The sequence below is a fragment of the Vicia villosa genome, linkage group LG5, assembly GCF_029867415.1.
Source record: "Vicia villosa cultivar HV-30 ecotype Madison, WI linkage group LG5, Vvil1.0, whole genome shotgun sequence".
NCBI classification, from domain to species: Eukaryota; Viridiplantae; Streptophyta; class Magnoliopsida; order Fabales; family Fabaceae; genus Vicia; species Vicia villosa.
This window is the reverse complement of record NC_081184.1, coordinates 150,969,585-150,987,939: the sequence shown is the minus strand read 5'-3', so window position 1 is coordinate 150,987,939 and position 18,355 is coordinate 150,969,585. Positions and strand designations below refer to the sequence as shown.

Genomic DNA, 18,355 nt, shown 5'->3' with positions numbered 1-18,355 from the left:
CCCCAGACTTACTAACTTCTGGCAATTTTTGAGTCCCCCACCAAAATTGCTTATGTGACATGTTTTAATGGTGACATGAAACAATGACCTTTGTGCCACATAATATAGATATTTTATGTTCTTATTTTTAATTAAAGTTTATTTTCTGAAAATTCATTATTTCAAAATAATTATTGAAAACGTGATTCCCATTTCAAAATAATTTCATTATCTCTAATCTCTCAAACCCTAGTTCCTCTCTTATCTCTCAAAACCTAATTCCTCTCTTATCTCTCAATACCTAATTTCTCTGTTATCTCTCAAGCCAGCTTCATTCTCAACCTTCGAAGCTGCAAAGGAAAGACAGCTGCTGATAGAGCCATCCCAAAAGGTGGAAACAAGAAGAAATCAAATGGTGGACAAAAGAAGATTGCAAAGGGTGGACAAAAGAAGAAAACAAAGCCAAATGAAGTTGAGATTAGAAACTCATCCCAAGCACCAATGGCTACACAACCATCTCAGCAGTAGTGTTTAAAAGTTCTTTTTGTTTAGGTTTTCATTTTGGTATTAGCTAATGAACAATTATTAAGTTGGTTTTTGGTTAAGTTGTAATGAACAATCTTAAGTTGGTATTTGGTTAATTCTGTTATGCAAATTAAGTTGTAATGAACAACCTTAATGTTCTGTTTATGAAATATGAATTATGAATTATGTAATTCTGTTATGAATTATGTATATACTGATGTGTTTCCAATTCTGCAAATTCTGTTTATATTGATGTGTTTATGTTGAATGTTGTGATGTGTTTATGCAAATGTTGTGTTGTGATGTGTTTATGTTGGATGCATTTATATTGGTCAATATTGATGTGCAACTATATTGAATGGTGTGATGTGTTTCTGCAAATTCGGTTATGCGCAATTGAGAATCAATATTTGGCAAATTTGAATCACATCAAGTCAACCTGTAAATTTACACTATGGTAAATTGTACACAATTCGGCTGCACTAAAAATGACCTATAAATTGACCTATATTTACACAATTCCAATTCTGTCATTACACAAATTTACACAATTCTGTTGTAATGAGGTATAAATTGGCACAAATTCATGCCCTGTAATATAGCATACGAGAAGAACAGATTTTCCAAAACTACTTAACATTGAATTTGCAAAAACATTACAACTTACAAGTCTAGCACCCATAAATTAGCACAATTCTGTCATTACAAAGCATGATAATGCATTACCCATTAACCCCAATTTATAAAACACCTTATGGAAATATCACCCCTGCAAATTACAACAGATACACTAAGACTAGTACAACCACCAACACAACAACAATAGCGATCGAAATCTTCAAGTGCTTGATCTTCATATTCAAAATCTTAATCTTCATCTTCAATTCATCTTCTAGTTTCTTCCCTTCGTCAATTCTGACCTTTGCATTATTCAGTCTCTGACTCAATGTAGAAATCATGTCCTTTGCTCTTGGTCCCATCTCTTCGTCATACCAAACAAAATGGTTGCATCGTTTGTACCCTTGGATCTACATATGATAGGATATGAATTCTCAACGTTTAGAAGAAAAGAAGGAAAAGTTGTTTTTCAATCACAACTGATGAAATTTTTATAAACTAACCTTGTACATCCCACAACCGTAAAAACGGCGTCATGGGTTAGCATCAGTCCATGAAGTCATCAAGGGTGCATCCAAACCACATCTGCATTCGCCATGGGCGAAGGAAGATTTGGTACGACTAATTGCTTCTGAACAACGAGACATGGTCGATTCACAAAGGTAAAAGTTTGACTGAAGATTAGAGGTTGACTGAAGAAGAAGGGGATTAGAGGTTCATTGAAGAAGAAGGAGACAAGGAATGTATCGTATGAAATTAGGGTTCTTAGAGGGAGAACTAAAAAGATGGGGCCAATCTAATTTAACAAATATCAATAATTAATAAAATTGGATAATATAATTAAAAATATTGGGTTGACTGAGTTAATGACGTGGCAACGTGTTGACTATTCCATGTCACCATTAAAACATGCCACATATGCAATTTTGGTGGGGGTTCAAAAATTGACAGAAGTTAGTAAGCCTGAGGACTAAAAGGCTGGGTTTTGTAATAGGGGTTCAAAAGTTCAAAATAATGTAAATAGGGGAGCCAAAACTGTATTGATGCCTAAATTTAAAATACTTTTTTGAAGGCTGAGACTTAACTTTTTAACTAAAAAGACTTATAATGAAAACTTAAATCTTGTCTATTTAAAAATGTATGGTCTAGCATGAGCCTTTCTACTTCTAGGCTATGCTATTTCCACCCTACCTAATGCATGGACGTGTCTAGTTAGAGTAATAATAAGAAAGTCAAAGAGTAATAAGAGAGTCAATAAGATAAGAAAGTCAAAGAGTAATAAGAGAGTCAATAAGAGTGGGAAATTAAACGTAGGGGAAGAAGAAAGGGGACCTCAAAATTTTGTCTGATAGTCGTGTGTGTTACGTGTATCCATCTTCTTCCCCGCATTCACTTACACGTTTTCATTACGACTTATACTCACTTCACTTAACACCTTAACATTCATCTTCCTCTTCCCAACTTCTCTAACTCCCAAACAATCTCATTCTTTCATGGCATCTACCACGCGCATCACTCACTGCCAGCTCCGCCCGCCCACACCATCCTCACGTCCTCTCCCCGAAAAACCCGGTCCGGTTCAATTCTCCATCCCAAAACCCAAACCAACCGAACCAGAAGGCGTCAACACAAACATCCTTCTGCAGCCGCGGCTCTGCACTCTCAGATCGTACGGTTCCGATCCAATCGGCGCCATAATCAAAACTCGCAAAGAAAATACACAAGTTAGCGATGACGTGTCCTCCTTCTTCGCCACACTTTCAGAATATATTGAGAGTTCCAAGAAAAGCCAAGATTTCGAAATTATCTCCGGTCGTCTCGCCATGGTAACAAAACCTAACACAATCTAACACTAACTAACACTAACTAACACTCACAGTTACTATTACTAATAATAATGATTACTAATTTCTATTATTGATGTGGCGGTGCAGATGGTGTTTGCGGCGACGGTTACGGTGGAGCTGGTGACCGGAAACTCGGTGTTCAGGAAAATGGACATTGCAGGAATAACGGAGGCCGGTGGAGTTTGTTTAGGCGCGGTTACTTTCGCGGCTTTGTTTGCTTGGTTTTCAAGTGCGCGTTCCAAAGTGGATCGAATCTTTACCGTCAGCTACAATTCGTTCATTGATTCGCTAATTGATCAAATCGTCGACGGTTTATTCTATGATGAAGAAATCTGATATACGCTGCACAACAATCATATAGTATAAGGAAGATACATCGCATGTATTAGTATAGAGTGTATATGTATATTGTATATTGTATATTGTATATTTATACTAAATTTTGGATAAATAGAAGATGTAATGTTGTTGCTATGATAAGTTGAATGATACACTAATACTAATTTAATATTGAATCACGTTTGTGTTGTGATTTCAATCACCAATTTAATAATATTACAAAGAATGAAATACAAAATGCCTAAACAAAGTTACATGTTTTGCTTGAATGATATGCATTTTTATATATAATGTAAAAGGAAAATAAGTTGTAAACTTTGTTTATACAGGAGACTGTAATTTGTATGTAACAGTTTATAATAGTTTGATGTAGAACTATGTCGCACTTTCGATTGTTTGAATACACTCTAATACACTCGCCTTCTTTGCCATTGACGCCATTAATGCTTCATGGATTCCCTTGTTGTTTTTCAAGAGAGAAGCAGCAAACAAAACCTGCAAAATTTTGAGTTTTTGAGGATTAAAAAGCATAAATATGAGCTTTTGAAATATATCGACAATGCTATTTTGTGTCTAAATCTTAGTGTTAGAAGAACTTACAGCCCATCTGGTGAGATTTTGTTGCTGGTCTTTGCTGAGTTGTGGCTTTGTTCTGTTGATAAACCTCTATAGGGAAACCAAAATTTTAATTATTATTTACCTAATAATATTGAGTAGTTTAATATTAACATATTTTGGAAATAGAGGTTCTCAAACCTGGAGTGTGAAAAGATCAGCAGATTGACCAATGACCTTGTCATATGTTAAACCTTCTGCTGCTAGTCCAGCCATTGATACAACAGCCAATCTGAAACAACAAGAAATAAGTATCAGTTTAATTTCAAATCATATTTATCTTGGTACTTTGTTCTTAACAAATTATTATAAGTTGGGATGGTTTCTTTCTTCATTTTATTATAATCACATATTCCATGTTCATGCCATATCATAGCTTCTTAGTAAATACCTATCTAACTCCTTAGTATCAAGCTGGCCACTATACAGAAGCTTTTCAAGCCTCTCATCAATGAGATTGACATGCTCTTTCCCAATATCCAGCGAATATCCAAAAATCGGTAAGCCAAGAAGATAAGCAACTAGAATGAACAAAAGAACAAAAAGAAGCTGAGTTATAGAGTGCATGATGAAATTGAAAAAACAGTATATCGCATACTTTGTGTATGTATGTATGTATGTATGTATATAAGCCAAAACATGGGAAAAGGGCAGTACTCAAAAAGTGGGCTGCTTCATGTCTAGCAATCCTTTCTTGATAATCAGGAAAAACTGCTGAAAAGCTGCTAATAGCTGCTTGGAGAAGCCTACACTAGCATATTAATTACAGCATTAATGTTATGGCAAACACTGAATCCACACTGAAGAGAGCATTCGCTGCTACTTGGTAAGCCTAATTCTTACCCAGGAGATGTGCTACCTATGCCCAAAACCACTAAGGAAATACTCCCGATCAAGTATGGTACAAAGAAACCCCAATCCTGCATTAATCAACAAACATTAATCAGTGACTGTAAAAGAGAGAGTAGATGGAAAATAGAAAGTTAAAAAAGACACTCTTCTACCATAAAGCATTTCCTCAATAAATGAATTTTTCCGGAATAAATTACAACTCTACAAGCCATATGACCGCAAGTTATAACTTCAAGTTGAAGACGGCATCGCGCGATATGTCTTCAATATCACATCGCATTTGAAATACTTTTGAAAATCATGAAAAAATATGCAATGTGATGTCCCAATGAAGCGGACGCGCCTTGATACAGGCTTTAAAGTCAGCACAAAAAATTTGCAACGGATTATAAACGCCACAAACATAAAATAAGTACAAAAAGCACAATAATCACATATTTTATCATCTGCAATGCCCTTGATTGTAGTGGCCTGTACATTTTGCTCGAGTGCAACCACAATTTGAAACCATGTTATATCTACATTTACGAATAACACTCCGAGACTTCATTTTGCTTCTAAAAACAAGTCATCACACACAAGATCGTCGAACCGACATACATAGCAAAAAAGAAGAGTGAAGGGGATACATACCCCGGGAAGCTGTCCAGCCAGAATACCCAAGAATCCAGTTGTTCCAACCACAGTAAAGAGAAAAGCTGCCTGCACTACAAAGATCTATGTTACAAATTGGACCTGGAACAAACTCAATTCTCAAGAAACTCATATATCATGTATAATTCCATTTGATACTACAAAAGTAAAAAATATAAAACAATTCAGAAAACTTACATCGTTTCTAACACTAGGAATTGCAAGGTTCTCCGCGTTTTTAATCCCTAAAGTTGTCAGCTCTCGAATTGATGTCTGGTGTACAAATTTGGAAGCATTAGACAAAATTTACATGACTATGAAAGACTAATAAGACACGACAACATTGATAATAATTTTAAAAAATTCGACAACATCTGACATGACATATGTAAGACACCTGATACACAAGTGTTAGTGCTACATATATGAATTGCTTATTGCTATGTCTATTGGAATATATCAAGAACTTCAACATAAGTAATGTAGACTAACCGTGCGACGTGAAACATAAGGTTGAGAACTCCATTTCTTGGCCCAACCAACTTCACTGAGTTGATCAAGTGCCTCTTTAACAGCATTGCTATCTTTCTACACACAAATATTTTATTTACATACCTATTAATTCAGTTTCATATGATCATAAATATAAAACAAAAGAATATAATCTGAACATGAATTTAAGGAACTCTTCATATTCCCTATTGTCAAGTATTAACATCATGTATTGTTGATAAATATTACATTATACAGCTTTTAATTGCGATAGAAATTTGGTGGTAAGACCTTTGCAATTGCAGAATCAAGGGTGTTGAGATCAACACCAGGTGCAGCAGAGGAAGCTCTTGTTGTGAATTTAGGGAGGTTGAAGTTGAGGCATCTTTGATGGTGATGATAATGGAAATTATGGTAATAATAATATGGTTTGTGAAGTGAAGATGAGTAAGACATGGTTGACACCCACATTTTTGTTATCTGTTTCGGCTCTAAGTATTAGAACCTTATTGGAGGGTGGAGGTTGCAGTAGATAAGGAATAAGGAAGGATTTGAGAGGCTTTGTGGGACCAATGAAGGAGCTTTTATTTTTCATTGTTACTAGTTTCATTTATCTCTTAAAATAACAATTAAAATTAACAAAATTGTATTGTGCTATTAGCAAATAAAATTTGTTTTAAAATGAGTTTATTTACACTTTTCAATGTAAAAGTGATTATTATTTTTTCAATTGTGTTTTTTAATTATTATTGTGTATATTATTTTCAACGCATTATTAATAAGGTTAATTTAGTAAAAATGTAATGTATTAGAACAATATTATTACATTTTTTAATATGTGTGCAAAAACCTTAAATGATCAAATAACCAATTTATTTAGACCTGCAAATCGGCTTGCAAAAGAATCAAAATTTAAATCGAAAAATTGATTGAAAACTATAAAACTAGAGATTTATACGACTTCTAAGGTCAAACCGAATTTAGCTTTTGATTTATAAAACATGATAAAAGATTCCAAAAATGTTACTCGATTTTTTAATTTCATTTTGGCTTCTCCAATCATTCTAGTACAAAAGCATATAGAAATCAAATAGAAAACTCAAAGTAACAACTATACTTGCTAAATAGTACATATGTATGACACCCCATATGCTGGTAGGGGTGGCCAAATGCTTTTAGAGTTTGCGGTGGTTTAGGGCAAACTCGCGAGGGTGAGAAACTTTGTATTTTTTAGGGTGTCTCGTGGTGAATTCATAATCCACTCCTCATCGTAGGAATGAGATATTTATAGAGGCATATTGACCTGGATTTAGGGTTTCTAGGAAAAAAACCATTCTTCTAGTAATGGTAGTGGATCGTTGAGTCTCTGTTTACTAGGAAGATATGGATTTACCCCTTGACTCTTTTTATAGATTATCTCTGACCAAGACATGTCATTTATCATGTTTCCCTCTATTAAGCGAGTGGGGAGTGTCGCGGGAAAAGTTATCTCCCTCGTAGGTGGTAGGATTCCATTGCCTTAATTGGCAGCATGGTCTCCTTAAGGGGTCATTTGCAAATATATCCTTCAAGCACAAAGGCTTGGTAAAGGACAAAGTGCTTAATTAGCTAAGCGACAGGGTGTCTATCTGATGAGACTCTAAGTCAAGGCCCCTTGACGAGGTTTTAAGTGAAGGTAAAGGAAACACAAGAAGGGGGTTTGAACTGAGTTTCAAGATTTAAGACTTTTGGTAAGACAAACAAACAAGGAGTAAGGAATAAAAATAAAGTCATAATAGTTTTCTTGGTTCGCTGTTAACAAATCTACTTTCAGGTCACCCGTCAAGGTGATTTTGCCTTATCAACAAGGATTTAATCCACTATAACCAAACTTGATTACAACCACGAAGAACTATTGTCAATGTCTTCTTGAGACTTCTGACTATATCCTAGTTTCTCAAGGAACAAAATCAACTTACAAGTTGAAATACAATGATGTGTTTATAAAGATGCTTCTTGATAAGCATATTACACAAAATGAAATACAATCAAATAACACAACAGTGTTAAGAGCAAGATATGAACAACAGTACTTTGCTTTACAACTTTTCAATTAAATAGAGTTTTAGCGTATTCAAAATTTCTTGTTAAAAAGTCTTATTTTTCATTCTTTCAAGTCTTCTTTATATAGGCATGAAAAGATTCGTTGAAGGATGAAGATGGAATTGCACATTTCTTAGTTGTATTCTTGTATAATGGTTACTACGAATGGTAGATAATATTGTGCCATAGTACTATCCTTGAGCCCCCAAATTAGCGTAGTGGAAGACATATTTGATTTGTACCATGTATTACTCACTAACGTAAAAAAACCTTTTTGATATTATCTTATAATCTTAGAGGCTTTAGAAAGTAGGTTGATGAAGCATGTTTAGAAGGATCAAACGCATTATTACAGTCTTCAGATTCTTGTCTTCAAAGTCTTCAGAACTTGTTCTCTAGAACCTTGTCTTCAGAATCTTTAGAACCTGGTCTTCATAACTTGTGCCAAAATGTCAGATCTTAAGAATCTTCAGAAGCCCTTTATCAGAGTCAGAGTCAAAAGTCATTTAATGAGCATTCTATTAGAAGTGTTGTCAAATAGCATTCCAGATATTGACTTTTCTTTGTAAACCATACTTTGTTGTCTCTTCAGAGTCAGAGTGTGTTGATTTCAGAAACTGATGACATCACACGCGATTCTATCAGAGTAAGAACCTATAAGCAAAAGCCACACACTAGATAAGAGCCATTAAGGTACACAATTGTTCTCTAAGAAACAATGTATTATTATCATCAAAACTAAATATTAGATGCCGAACCAAATCTTGTTCTTAGAATCTCCGCCTTTTTTATGATGACAAAACCATGTATTTTGATGAACAAGTTTTACTTGGTTTAACCATATAAAACATATCAGAGGCTCCCCTGTAGTTTTTATACTACCAAAAATTATCCCAGCTTGTTTAGAGGCTCCCACTGAGTTCAAGACTTATAAAATAATTTTTTACAAAATAAAACACTTTAATCAGCATGAAAGAAACACTTCCCTAATTAAGATGTTTATCAACTTCTTAGAGACTGAAAGAAATTGCCTGGTTCGTCATCTTAGAGTATGGCTATACTATCTCATAGTCTGATTGGACATGCTCGGTCCTTATATCATTTCTATCTCTCTTTATCTCAGAGTCTAGCTTCCAATTAGAGAAAATGAGGTATCATAGTCTAGTTGATATCAGGGTCTAGTTGAATTTCCTTTTGTCAAAGGTTTGGTTCATGACTCAAATCAGTCTGGTTATAAAAGTAACTTAAAACACGAGTTTTCTTCAAAAGTGTCTGTCTAGAAATATCCAGTGAACTTTTTCAAAGTTCCTGATCAATCAAACATTGTTAGAGCATAGGCATAATACCTTAGAACACATGTATGGGATAAGCAATTGGAAACTAGATATATCAAAATCATCCATACTTTTCCCCCTTTGTCATCAATAAAAAGGAAAGCAAACGAATAAAAGTGAAACTAAGCAAATTTTTCATTGATCTTCAAAAAGATAGAGATACAAAAATAAAATGATGACGAAAAAGTAAACTAAAAAGGTAAAATTTAAATCTAGGTTGGGGTGGAAGTCTTGACTTAATCTGTTCCAATAGCACAATAATCTTGGAATTGGTAATAACTTGTTCCTTGAACAACTTATCCGGTTTATCCAAGTACGTTCAATGATACTTAAGGATTACCCTGGCATTTTATGGCTCGAAAAAGCCTTGGTGGCAAATGTTTTGGACCCACCCAATGCCCAAGTGACTTATGTCCAATCTATCTCATGCTTACTTTAATCGACCCAACATATAAAATAGTTCGCATGCTATGACATTATGTGTAGAAAGAAATTGAATCATCATATCTTTAAATGCTCTTTATGTAACAAGCTTGGCCACTTAGAGTCGTTATGTTATGATAAACTAAGAAGGTCTAAAAGTAATAACATTATATCTCTTATAGCTACTAACGCACCATGATCCAAAAAGGATTTAGGTACCAAAGGTGAAAACTGGATTTATTTTTTGCAGGAATGCTTTGTAGATTTAATGGAGCCTTAGTGAATATTAAATTATTAAATGAAATTGTGTAAAGCAATTGTATACCTTGAGTATGCAAGAGAAGGTCTTGCGTGATGGAGTTTGATGATCCTGATGCTTGCGATCAAAGTATGTTCGTTGATGTGTATTTGGCAATTGATTCTCTTGCGCCAAACATTAGAACCTTCTCGCTTTTTTTATTTAGTAAAGTATTTGTCTTCTTTGATGATGTTGATGGTAGTTTTGCTTTACTCTCTTTGGCATCGTAAAAACCTATTATACTTGTTAACCACATAGAGCCACACATTACTCGTGGTTCGACGGTTCCCAATGCTCTCAAAAAAAAATTGTACCTTTTTTATAAAGTGGACATGGAGGCTAATAGAACTAATTAGATTAGTTGGTCGTCGACGTAGGCAAGAACTAATTAAAATATTATATTTAATTCTAAAATTAATTTTCTATACAACGATTTTAATTTGTAGAGTGAATTAAATTAATGTATAGGTTTAGTATATATTAGTTTGATGTGAATGATTTATTTTTTGTTTGTATTAGACAAGTCCTTCATTTTAATTATGGAACTTTTTTGAGTTATTTTTAAATTATTTGACAAGAATTTTATTTATGTTTTTAAATATTTGTACATGAAAAATTAAAAATAATTAAAGTAATTAAATATGTTAATAAAATTTAATATACTAGACATAAGTTCAATCTCTAGTAAATGTGTAGTAAGAAATACTAGTAATTTAAAAATATAGTCTTAGAAATGATTTTTATTTGGGTTCACGTGCAGAGTGAAGTGCAGAAGTGAGAGGTAGTATGAATTAATTACAGCTATTGAAAAACATACTCTCAGTGATCAACGTTTCAATAACTTTATTTTGATAAAAAAAAAATAAGTTGATATGGCCGAGTTGGTCTAAGGCGCCAGATTAAGGTTCTGGTCCGAAAGGGCGTGGGTTTGAATCCCACTGTCAACAATTTAATTTTTGTTGTTGATCTAAACACCCTTATTTAATTTTTTTATAATTTTTGTTGTTGATCTAAACACCCTTATTTAATTTTTTTATTTTTTTTCTCTTCAATTTTTTTGAAACATGTGGATTGTTCATCTAAACTCACAACAAGAGCTTCCTCTACTGCACCTTGTGTTGTTGATCTAAACACCCTTATTTAATTTTTTTATTTTTTTTCTCTTCAATTTTTTTGAAACATGTGGATTGTTCATCTAAACTCACAACAAGAGCTTCCTCTACTGCACCTTGTGTTGTTGATCTAAACACCCTTATTTAATTTTTTTATTTTTTTTCTCTTCAATTTTTTTGAAACATGTGGATTGTTCATCTAAACTCACAACAAGAGCTTCCTCTACTGCACCTTGTGTTGTTGATCTAAGTCTAAACACCCTTATTTTTGCAATTGTCAGCCAAATTTCTATCTCAACTAAAACTTATATAATGATATAATAATAGACCTTCTTTTTTTCGTTGAATATACATATATATCAACAATTCATGATGGCAATGGGAAATATGAAGATTTCATTAAATTCAAGTTCAAATTAATCTTTTCCGTTGAATATATTTATGGTCATATTTTTAATAAAACATCAAATGATTTTTTTACGATGTTTTGAATATTATCTATTATCATATGTTGATTAACTAAATATTTACATTTTTTTAGCTGGTGGAGTAGTTCAATTGATTCTGTATTTTTTATAATGTAATAAAAAATTATATTTACAATTTTTTTTTCATATTTTCTATTGGTCTAAAAATATAAATAAGACTACATAAATCTCAACTAATTAGAGAGAAGTCAATATGTCACTCTCTAAGAAGAAATTTATTCTATTTTCTATTGGTAAAATTGTTTTTAAATAACTTTTACTATTAGAATTATTGTACAAAGTGATTCAAATATTATATTTTCTTTTAGAGATTATCATTCTCTAAGAAGAAACTTATAATTTTCTTTTTAGAGTTTATCATTCTCTAAGAAGAAACTTATAATTTTCTTTTAGAGAGAAGTCAATATATCATTCTCTAAGAAAAAACTTATAATTTTTTTTTAGAGAGAAGTCAATATATCATTCTCTAAGAAAAAATTTATGATTTTTTTTTTTTAGTAATAACCATGTCTTAAAATGATTTTTACATTTAGAATTATTGCACAACGTGATTCAGAATTTACACAATAATGCCTATGGGAGTAGCTTCTAGGATATAAGACTACCTCGATTCAAATGGAAAATTTTGAATTTCTTTAGATAAAATTATTTAAAAAATCTAATATTATAAATTACTAGGATTGGGGTGGTCGTCTTTTGGAGTGTCATAATTAAAATTGCATGTCTTTTCTACCTTAACGGTTAAGGTTTTGTTGCTTGTCTTTAAAGATTTTGATTTTAGTTTTGTGTCATTGAGTCCCCTCTTCATTTGCGCATCTCTCGATTAAGTTTTAGATCCATTTTTTGGCATGCATAATTCAAATTGTTTGATTATAGAATAAACAATATGCTTTAAGTCATTTGGTCTAGTTTTTGGATCAAGAACTATATTTGAGATTTGTTCAAGTCATACATTGGTAGAATCTCAAAATCTCTTCAAAATTGAAAAAAGTTAATATTCTAGAAGTGTGATTTAAATCACACATCCCCTGGCTCGAATAAAATGAAATAGAAACTTTTAGGAAATGTTTATGCTATCATGAATCGAATCAAAACATGTACTTGATTCGAATAACAACTTGCACTTAATTCGAATCATGCAAGAATTCTTTTATATGGTTTACCACTGTCTCATTTGATTGGAATTAATGTTTCACGAATCGAATCATGTGGCTTTAATCACACATCTTGTGACTCGAATTACGTGGATGGGTTCCTCATATGTTTTAAATCTTGATTCAAATCACTTTTTCATCTGACTTCGAATCAAACATATATAACATGGTGATATTCTCCGTCATCTAAGGACTCCATGTCATTATCCTCACAGGCTATGTGAGCCTTCTTTCCCTTTTATGAGGTCTCTTAGATTTCTTGTGGTTTTTATTTTCCTTTTTGCCAAAGGTAGTTTGGTATGATATGCCCGTCCTTTCCATATAGGAAGCATGTGGGGATGAATGAAGTTTTTTCCTCACTTTTATCTTGCTCTTCTTTTTGTTGTTTTTCATGCCTTGGGAATTTTTTTGAAGTTTTGTACTAAGACAGACATGTCACCATTGGAATCGAAATCCTCGACTTTAAGATCTATACTTTAGTTTTTCTTTTCTCCTTCCTCGTCAATGGAAATCCTTTTTAAGCTTTGTCTCATGTTCATGTAATTTACCAGAGAGAGGGAGAGATAGAGATAGATAGATAGATAAATAGATAGAAACGGAGTGTTTGTGTGTGTGTGTCCACGGTTTCCAGATTGCAAGATTCATAAATCGCAATGATTTTAGGTTGTGAACTACGGTTTGCGCATCTAAGAACTTTCACAACCAATTCCTCGTTTTAAAGAGTTTTTCCTAGAGTTCTCATATGGCTCGCGATATGGGTAAAAAGTGTTTGCATTTGATTTATGTTCTCTTCAGATTTCATCTTGAAAATTTCATACTCGTGAGTTAATGTGTCTGACCTTCCCGTCCTTTTAGGGAATGTTCGTTGGACTTCATGATAAAGATTTTTGCTGCCCCTCGAGGAAATACAGATAATCTATCCAATGAATAAGTTTTCCAATTCTTATGACCGTGTGTAAATCGGAGTTACAGTTCTCAAGTTATGGCAAAAACAACAAAATGGTGCATCAGGTTCCGCGCTAAGCGCCCTTTGTACAGGCTAAGTGCGGTGTGCGACTTTGAAACTTGTATAAATAGATTTAGACAAGATTTTTAGGTTATGGTTTGGGTATTTTTTTGCTCCCAACTCCATCAACTTCATTCTTTGATGTTAAAGCCTTGAAAACATAATTTGGAGTTGCATCTTGATGATCGGAGGTGGATTTGCTTTAAATAAAACAATTGACATACATGTTGATGATCGGAGGTGAGTTGCATCTTGATGATCGGAGGTGAGTTGCATCTTGATGATCTAGAAACGGGATTGCTAAAAAATAAAACAATTGACATACATTCTCAAGAACGAATAAATAGAGATATAGGACATTGGAGAAATGTTTTATTTAGAATAATTGCAGTTGTTAAAACTCTTGGAAGAATCAACTTAGCCTATCGTGGAACAAATGAAAAGATTTATCAAGAACATAATGGAAAATTTTTAAGTCTTATTGAAATGATTGCTGAATTTGATCCTATAATGCAAGAACACATTCGTCGAATTAAAGATAAAGAAATTCATAATCATTACCTTAGGCATATGATACAAAATGAATTAATAAATTTGATAGAAAATTAAATTAAAACAAAAATTATTCAAAAAATTAAAAATGCAAAGTATTTTTCAATTATACTTGACTGCACCTTTGATATAAGTCATCAAGAGCAAATGACTTTTGTTTTACGATGTGTTGATATTTCTTCTACTCCAATACAAATTTTTGAACATTTTATAGAATTTTTAATAGTAAATGATACAATCGGAAAAGGTCTTTTTGATACAATTATAAATGAGATAAATATTATTGGACTTGATATTAGTAACCTAAGAGGACAAGGTTATGATAATGGGTCTAATATGAAAGGAAAACATCAAAGAGTGCAAAAAAGATTTGTAGGCATTAATTCTAGATCATTTTATACTCCATGTGGTTGTCAGAGTTTAAATTTATTACTTTGTGATATGGCTAATTGTTGTCCTAAAGCTACATTTTTTTTTGGAGTGTTACAACGTATATATACACTATTTTCTTTGTCTCATGTTCATGTAATTTACCAGAGAGAGGGAGAGATAGAGATAGATAGATAGATAAATAGATATAAAGGGAGTGTTTGTGTGTATGTCCACGGTTTCCAGATTGCAAGATTCATAAATCGCAATGATTTTAGGTTGTGAACTACAGTTTGCGCATCTAAGAACTTTCACAACCAATTCCTCGTTTTAAAGAGTTTTTCCTAGAGTTCTCATATGGCTCGCGATATGGGTAAAACGTGTTTGCATTTGATTTATGTTCTCTTCAGATTTCATCTTGAAAATTTCATACTCGTGAGTTAATGTGTCTGACCTTCCCGTCCTTTTAGGGAATGTTCGTTGGACTTCATGATAAAGATTTTTGCTGCCCCTCGAGGAAATACAGATAATCTATCCAATGAATAAGTTTTCCAATTCTTATGACCGTGTGTAAATCGGAGTTACAGTTCTCAAGTTATGGCAAAAACAACAAAATGGTGCATCAGGTTCCACGCTAAGCGCCCTTTGTACAGGCTAAGTGCGGTGTGCGACTTTGAAACTTGTATAAATAGATTTAGACAAGATTTTTAGGTTATGGTTTGGGTATTTTTTGGCTCCCAACTCCATCAACTTCATTCTTTGATGTTAAAGCCTTGAAAACATAATTTGGAGTTGCATCTTGATGATCGGAGGTGGATTTGCTTTAAATAAAACAATTGACATACATGTTGATGATCGGAGGTGAGTTGCATCTTGATGATCGGAGGTGAGTTGCATCTTGATGATCTAGAAACGAGATTGCTAAAAAATAAAACAATTGACATACATTCTCAAGAACAAATAAATAGAGATATAGGACATTGGAGAAATGTTTTATTTAGAATAATTGCAGTTGTTAAAACTCTTGGAAGAATCAACTTAGCCTATCGTGGAACAAATGAAAAGATTTATCAAGAACATAATGGAAAATTTTTAAGTCTTATTGAAATGATTGCTGAATTTGATCCTATAATGCAAGAACACATTCGTCGAATTAAAGATAAAGAAATTCATAATCATTACCTTAGGCATATGATACAAAATGAATTAATAAATTTGATAGAAAATTAAATTAAAACAAAAATTATTCAAAAAATTAAAAATGCAAAGTATTTTTCAATTATACTTGACTGCACCTTTGATATAAGTCATCAAGAGCAAATGACTTTTGTTTTACGATGTGTTGATATTTCTTCTACTCCAATACAAATTTTTGAACATTTTGTAGAATTTTTAATAGTAAATGATACAATTGGAAAAGGTCTTTTTGATACAATTATAAATGAGATAAATATTAATGGACTTGATATTAGTAACCTAAGAGGACAAGGTTATGATAATGGGTCTAATATGAAAGGAAAACATCAAAGAGTGCAAAAAAGATTTGTAGGCATTAATTCTAGATCATTTTATACTCCATGTGGTTGTCAGAGTTTAAATTTATTACTTTGTGATATGGCTAATTGTTGTCCTAAAGCTACATCTTTTTTTGGAGTGTTACAACGTATATATACACTATTTTCTTTGTCTCATGTTCATGTAATTTACCAGAGAGAGGGAGAGATAGAGATAGATAGATAGATAAATAGATATAAAGGGAGTGTTTGTGTGTATGTCCACGGTTTCCAGATTGCAAGATTCATAAATCGCAATGATTTTAGGTTGTGAACTACGGTTTGCGCATCTAAGAACTTTCACAACCAATTCCTCGTTTTATTTTTTAGCAATCTCGTTTCTAGATCATCAAGATGCAACTCACCTCCGATCATCAAGATGCAACTCACCTCCGATCATCAACATGTATGTCAATTGTTTTATTTAAAGCAAATTCACCTCCGATCATCAAGATGCAACTCCAAATTATGTTTTCAAGGCTTTAACATCAAAGAATGAAGTTGATGGAGTTGGGAGCAAAAAAAATACCCAAACCATAACCTAAAAATCTTGTCTAAATCTATTTATACAAGTTTCAAAGTCGCACATTGCACTTAGCCTGTACAAAGGGCGCTTAGCGCGGAACCTGATGCACCATTTTGTTGTTTTTGCCATAACTTGAGAACTGTAACTCCGATTTACACACGGTCATAAGAATTGGAAAACTTATTCATTGGATAGATTATCTGTATTTCCTCGAGGGGCAGCAAAAAACTTTATCATGAAGTCCAACGAACATTCCCTAAAAGGAAGGGAAGGTCAGACACATTAACTCACGAGTATGAAATTTTCAAGATGAAATCTGAAGAGAACATAAATCAAATGCAAACACTTTTTACCCATATCGCGAGCCATATGAGAACTCTAGGAAAAACTCTTTAAAACGAGGAATTGGTTGTGAAAGTTCTTAGATGCGCAAACCGTAGTTCACAACCTAAAATCATTGCGATTTATGAATCTTGCAATCTGGAAACCGTGGACACACACACACAAACACTCCGTCTCTATCTATTTATCTATCTATCTATCTCTATCTCTCCCTCTCTCTGGTAAATTACATGAACATGAGACAAAGCTTAAAAAGGATTTCCATTGACGAGGAAGGAGAAAAGAAAAACTAAAGTATAGATCTTAAAGTCGAGGATTTCGATTCCAATGGTGACATGTCTGTCTTAGTACAAAACTTCAAAAAAATTCCCAAGGCATGAAAAACAACAAAAAGAAGAGCAAGATAAAAGTGAGGAAAAAACTTCATTCATCCCCACATGCTTCCTATATGGAAAGGACGGGCATATCATACCAAACTACCTTTGGCAAAAAGGAAAATAAAAACCACAAGAAATCTAAGAGACCTCATAAAAGGGAAAGAAGGCTCACATAGCCTGTGAGGATAATGACATGGAGTCCTTAGATGACGGAGAATATCACCATGTTATATATGTTTGATTCGAAGTCAGATGAAAAAGTGATTTGAATCAAGATTTAAAACATATGAGGAACCCATCCACGTAATTCGAGTCACAAGATGTGTGATTAAAGCCACATGATTCGATTCGTGAAACATTAATTCCAATCAAATGAGACAGTGGTAAACCATATAAAAGAATTCTTGCATGATTCGAATTAAGTGCAAGTTGTTATTCGAATCAAGTACATGTTTTGATTCGATTCATGATAGCATAAACATTTCCTAAAAGTTTCTATTTCATTTTATTCGAGCCAGGGGATGTGTGATTTAAATCACACTTCTAGAATATTAACTTTTTTCAATTTTGAAGAGATTTTGAGATTCTACCAATGTATGACTTGAACAAATCTCAAATATAGTTCTTGATCCAAAAACTAGACCAAATGACTTAAAGCATATTGTTTATTCTATAATCAAACAATTTGAATTATGCATGCCAAAAAATGGATCTAAAACTTAATCGAGAGATGCGCAAATGAAGAGGGGACTCAATGACACAAAACTAAAATCAAAATCTTTAAAGACAAGCAACAAAACCTTAACCGTTAAGGTAGAAAAGACATGCAATTTTAATTA

General features: G+C 32.9%; 2 protein-coding genes and 1 non-coding gene across 3 annotated transcripts; 2 read left to right on the top strand and 1 right to left on the bottom strand.

Moving 5' to 3' along the window:
- The first annotated feature begins 2,496 nt into the window (after positions 1-2,496).
- LOC131603189 (stress enhanced protein 2, chloroplastic) lies at positions 2,497-3,457 on the top strand. Its single transcript, XM_058875465.1, has 2 exons — positions 2,497-2,948; positions 3,057-3,457. The coding sequence occupies exons 1-2, from the start codon at positions 2,616-2,618 to the stop codon at positions 3,303-3,305; spliced, it is 582 nt and encodes a 193-aa protein (XP_058731448.1). The 5' UTR covers positions 2,497-2,615; the 3' UTR covers positions 3,306-3,457.
- Positions 3,458-3,566: 109 nt separating this feature from the next.
- LOC131603187 (uncharacterized) lies at positions 3,567-6,436 on the bottom strand. Its single transcript, XM_058875464.1, has 10 exons — positions 6,192-6,436; positions 5,901-5,996; positions 5,607-5,681; positions 5,409-5,477; positions 4,767-4,843; positions 4,581-4,669; positions 4,315-4,444; positions 4,065-4,155; positions 3,909-3,974; positions 3,567-3,803 (listed from the first exon to the last, which is right to left on the bottom strand). The coding sequence occupies exons 1-10, from the start codon at positions 6,369-6,371 to the stop codon at positions 3,684-3,686; spliced, it is 993 nt and encodes a 330-aa protein (XP_058731447.1). The 5' UTR covers positions 6,372-6,436; the 3' UTR covers positions 3,567-3,683.
- A 4,467-nt stretch (positions 6,437-10,903) lies between these two features.
- Positions 10,904-10,984, top strand: TRNAL-AAG (transfer RNA leucine (anticodon AAG)). Its single transcript has one exon. It is a non-coding gene; the product is annotated as a tRNA-Leu (tRNA).
- Positions 10,985-18,355: the final 7,371 nt, after the last annotated feature.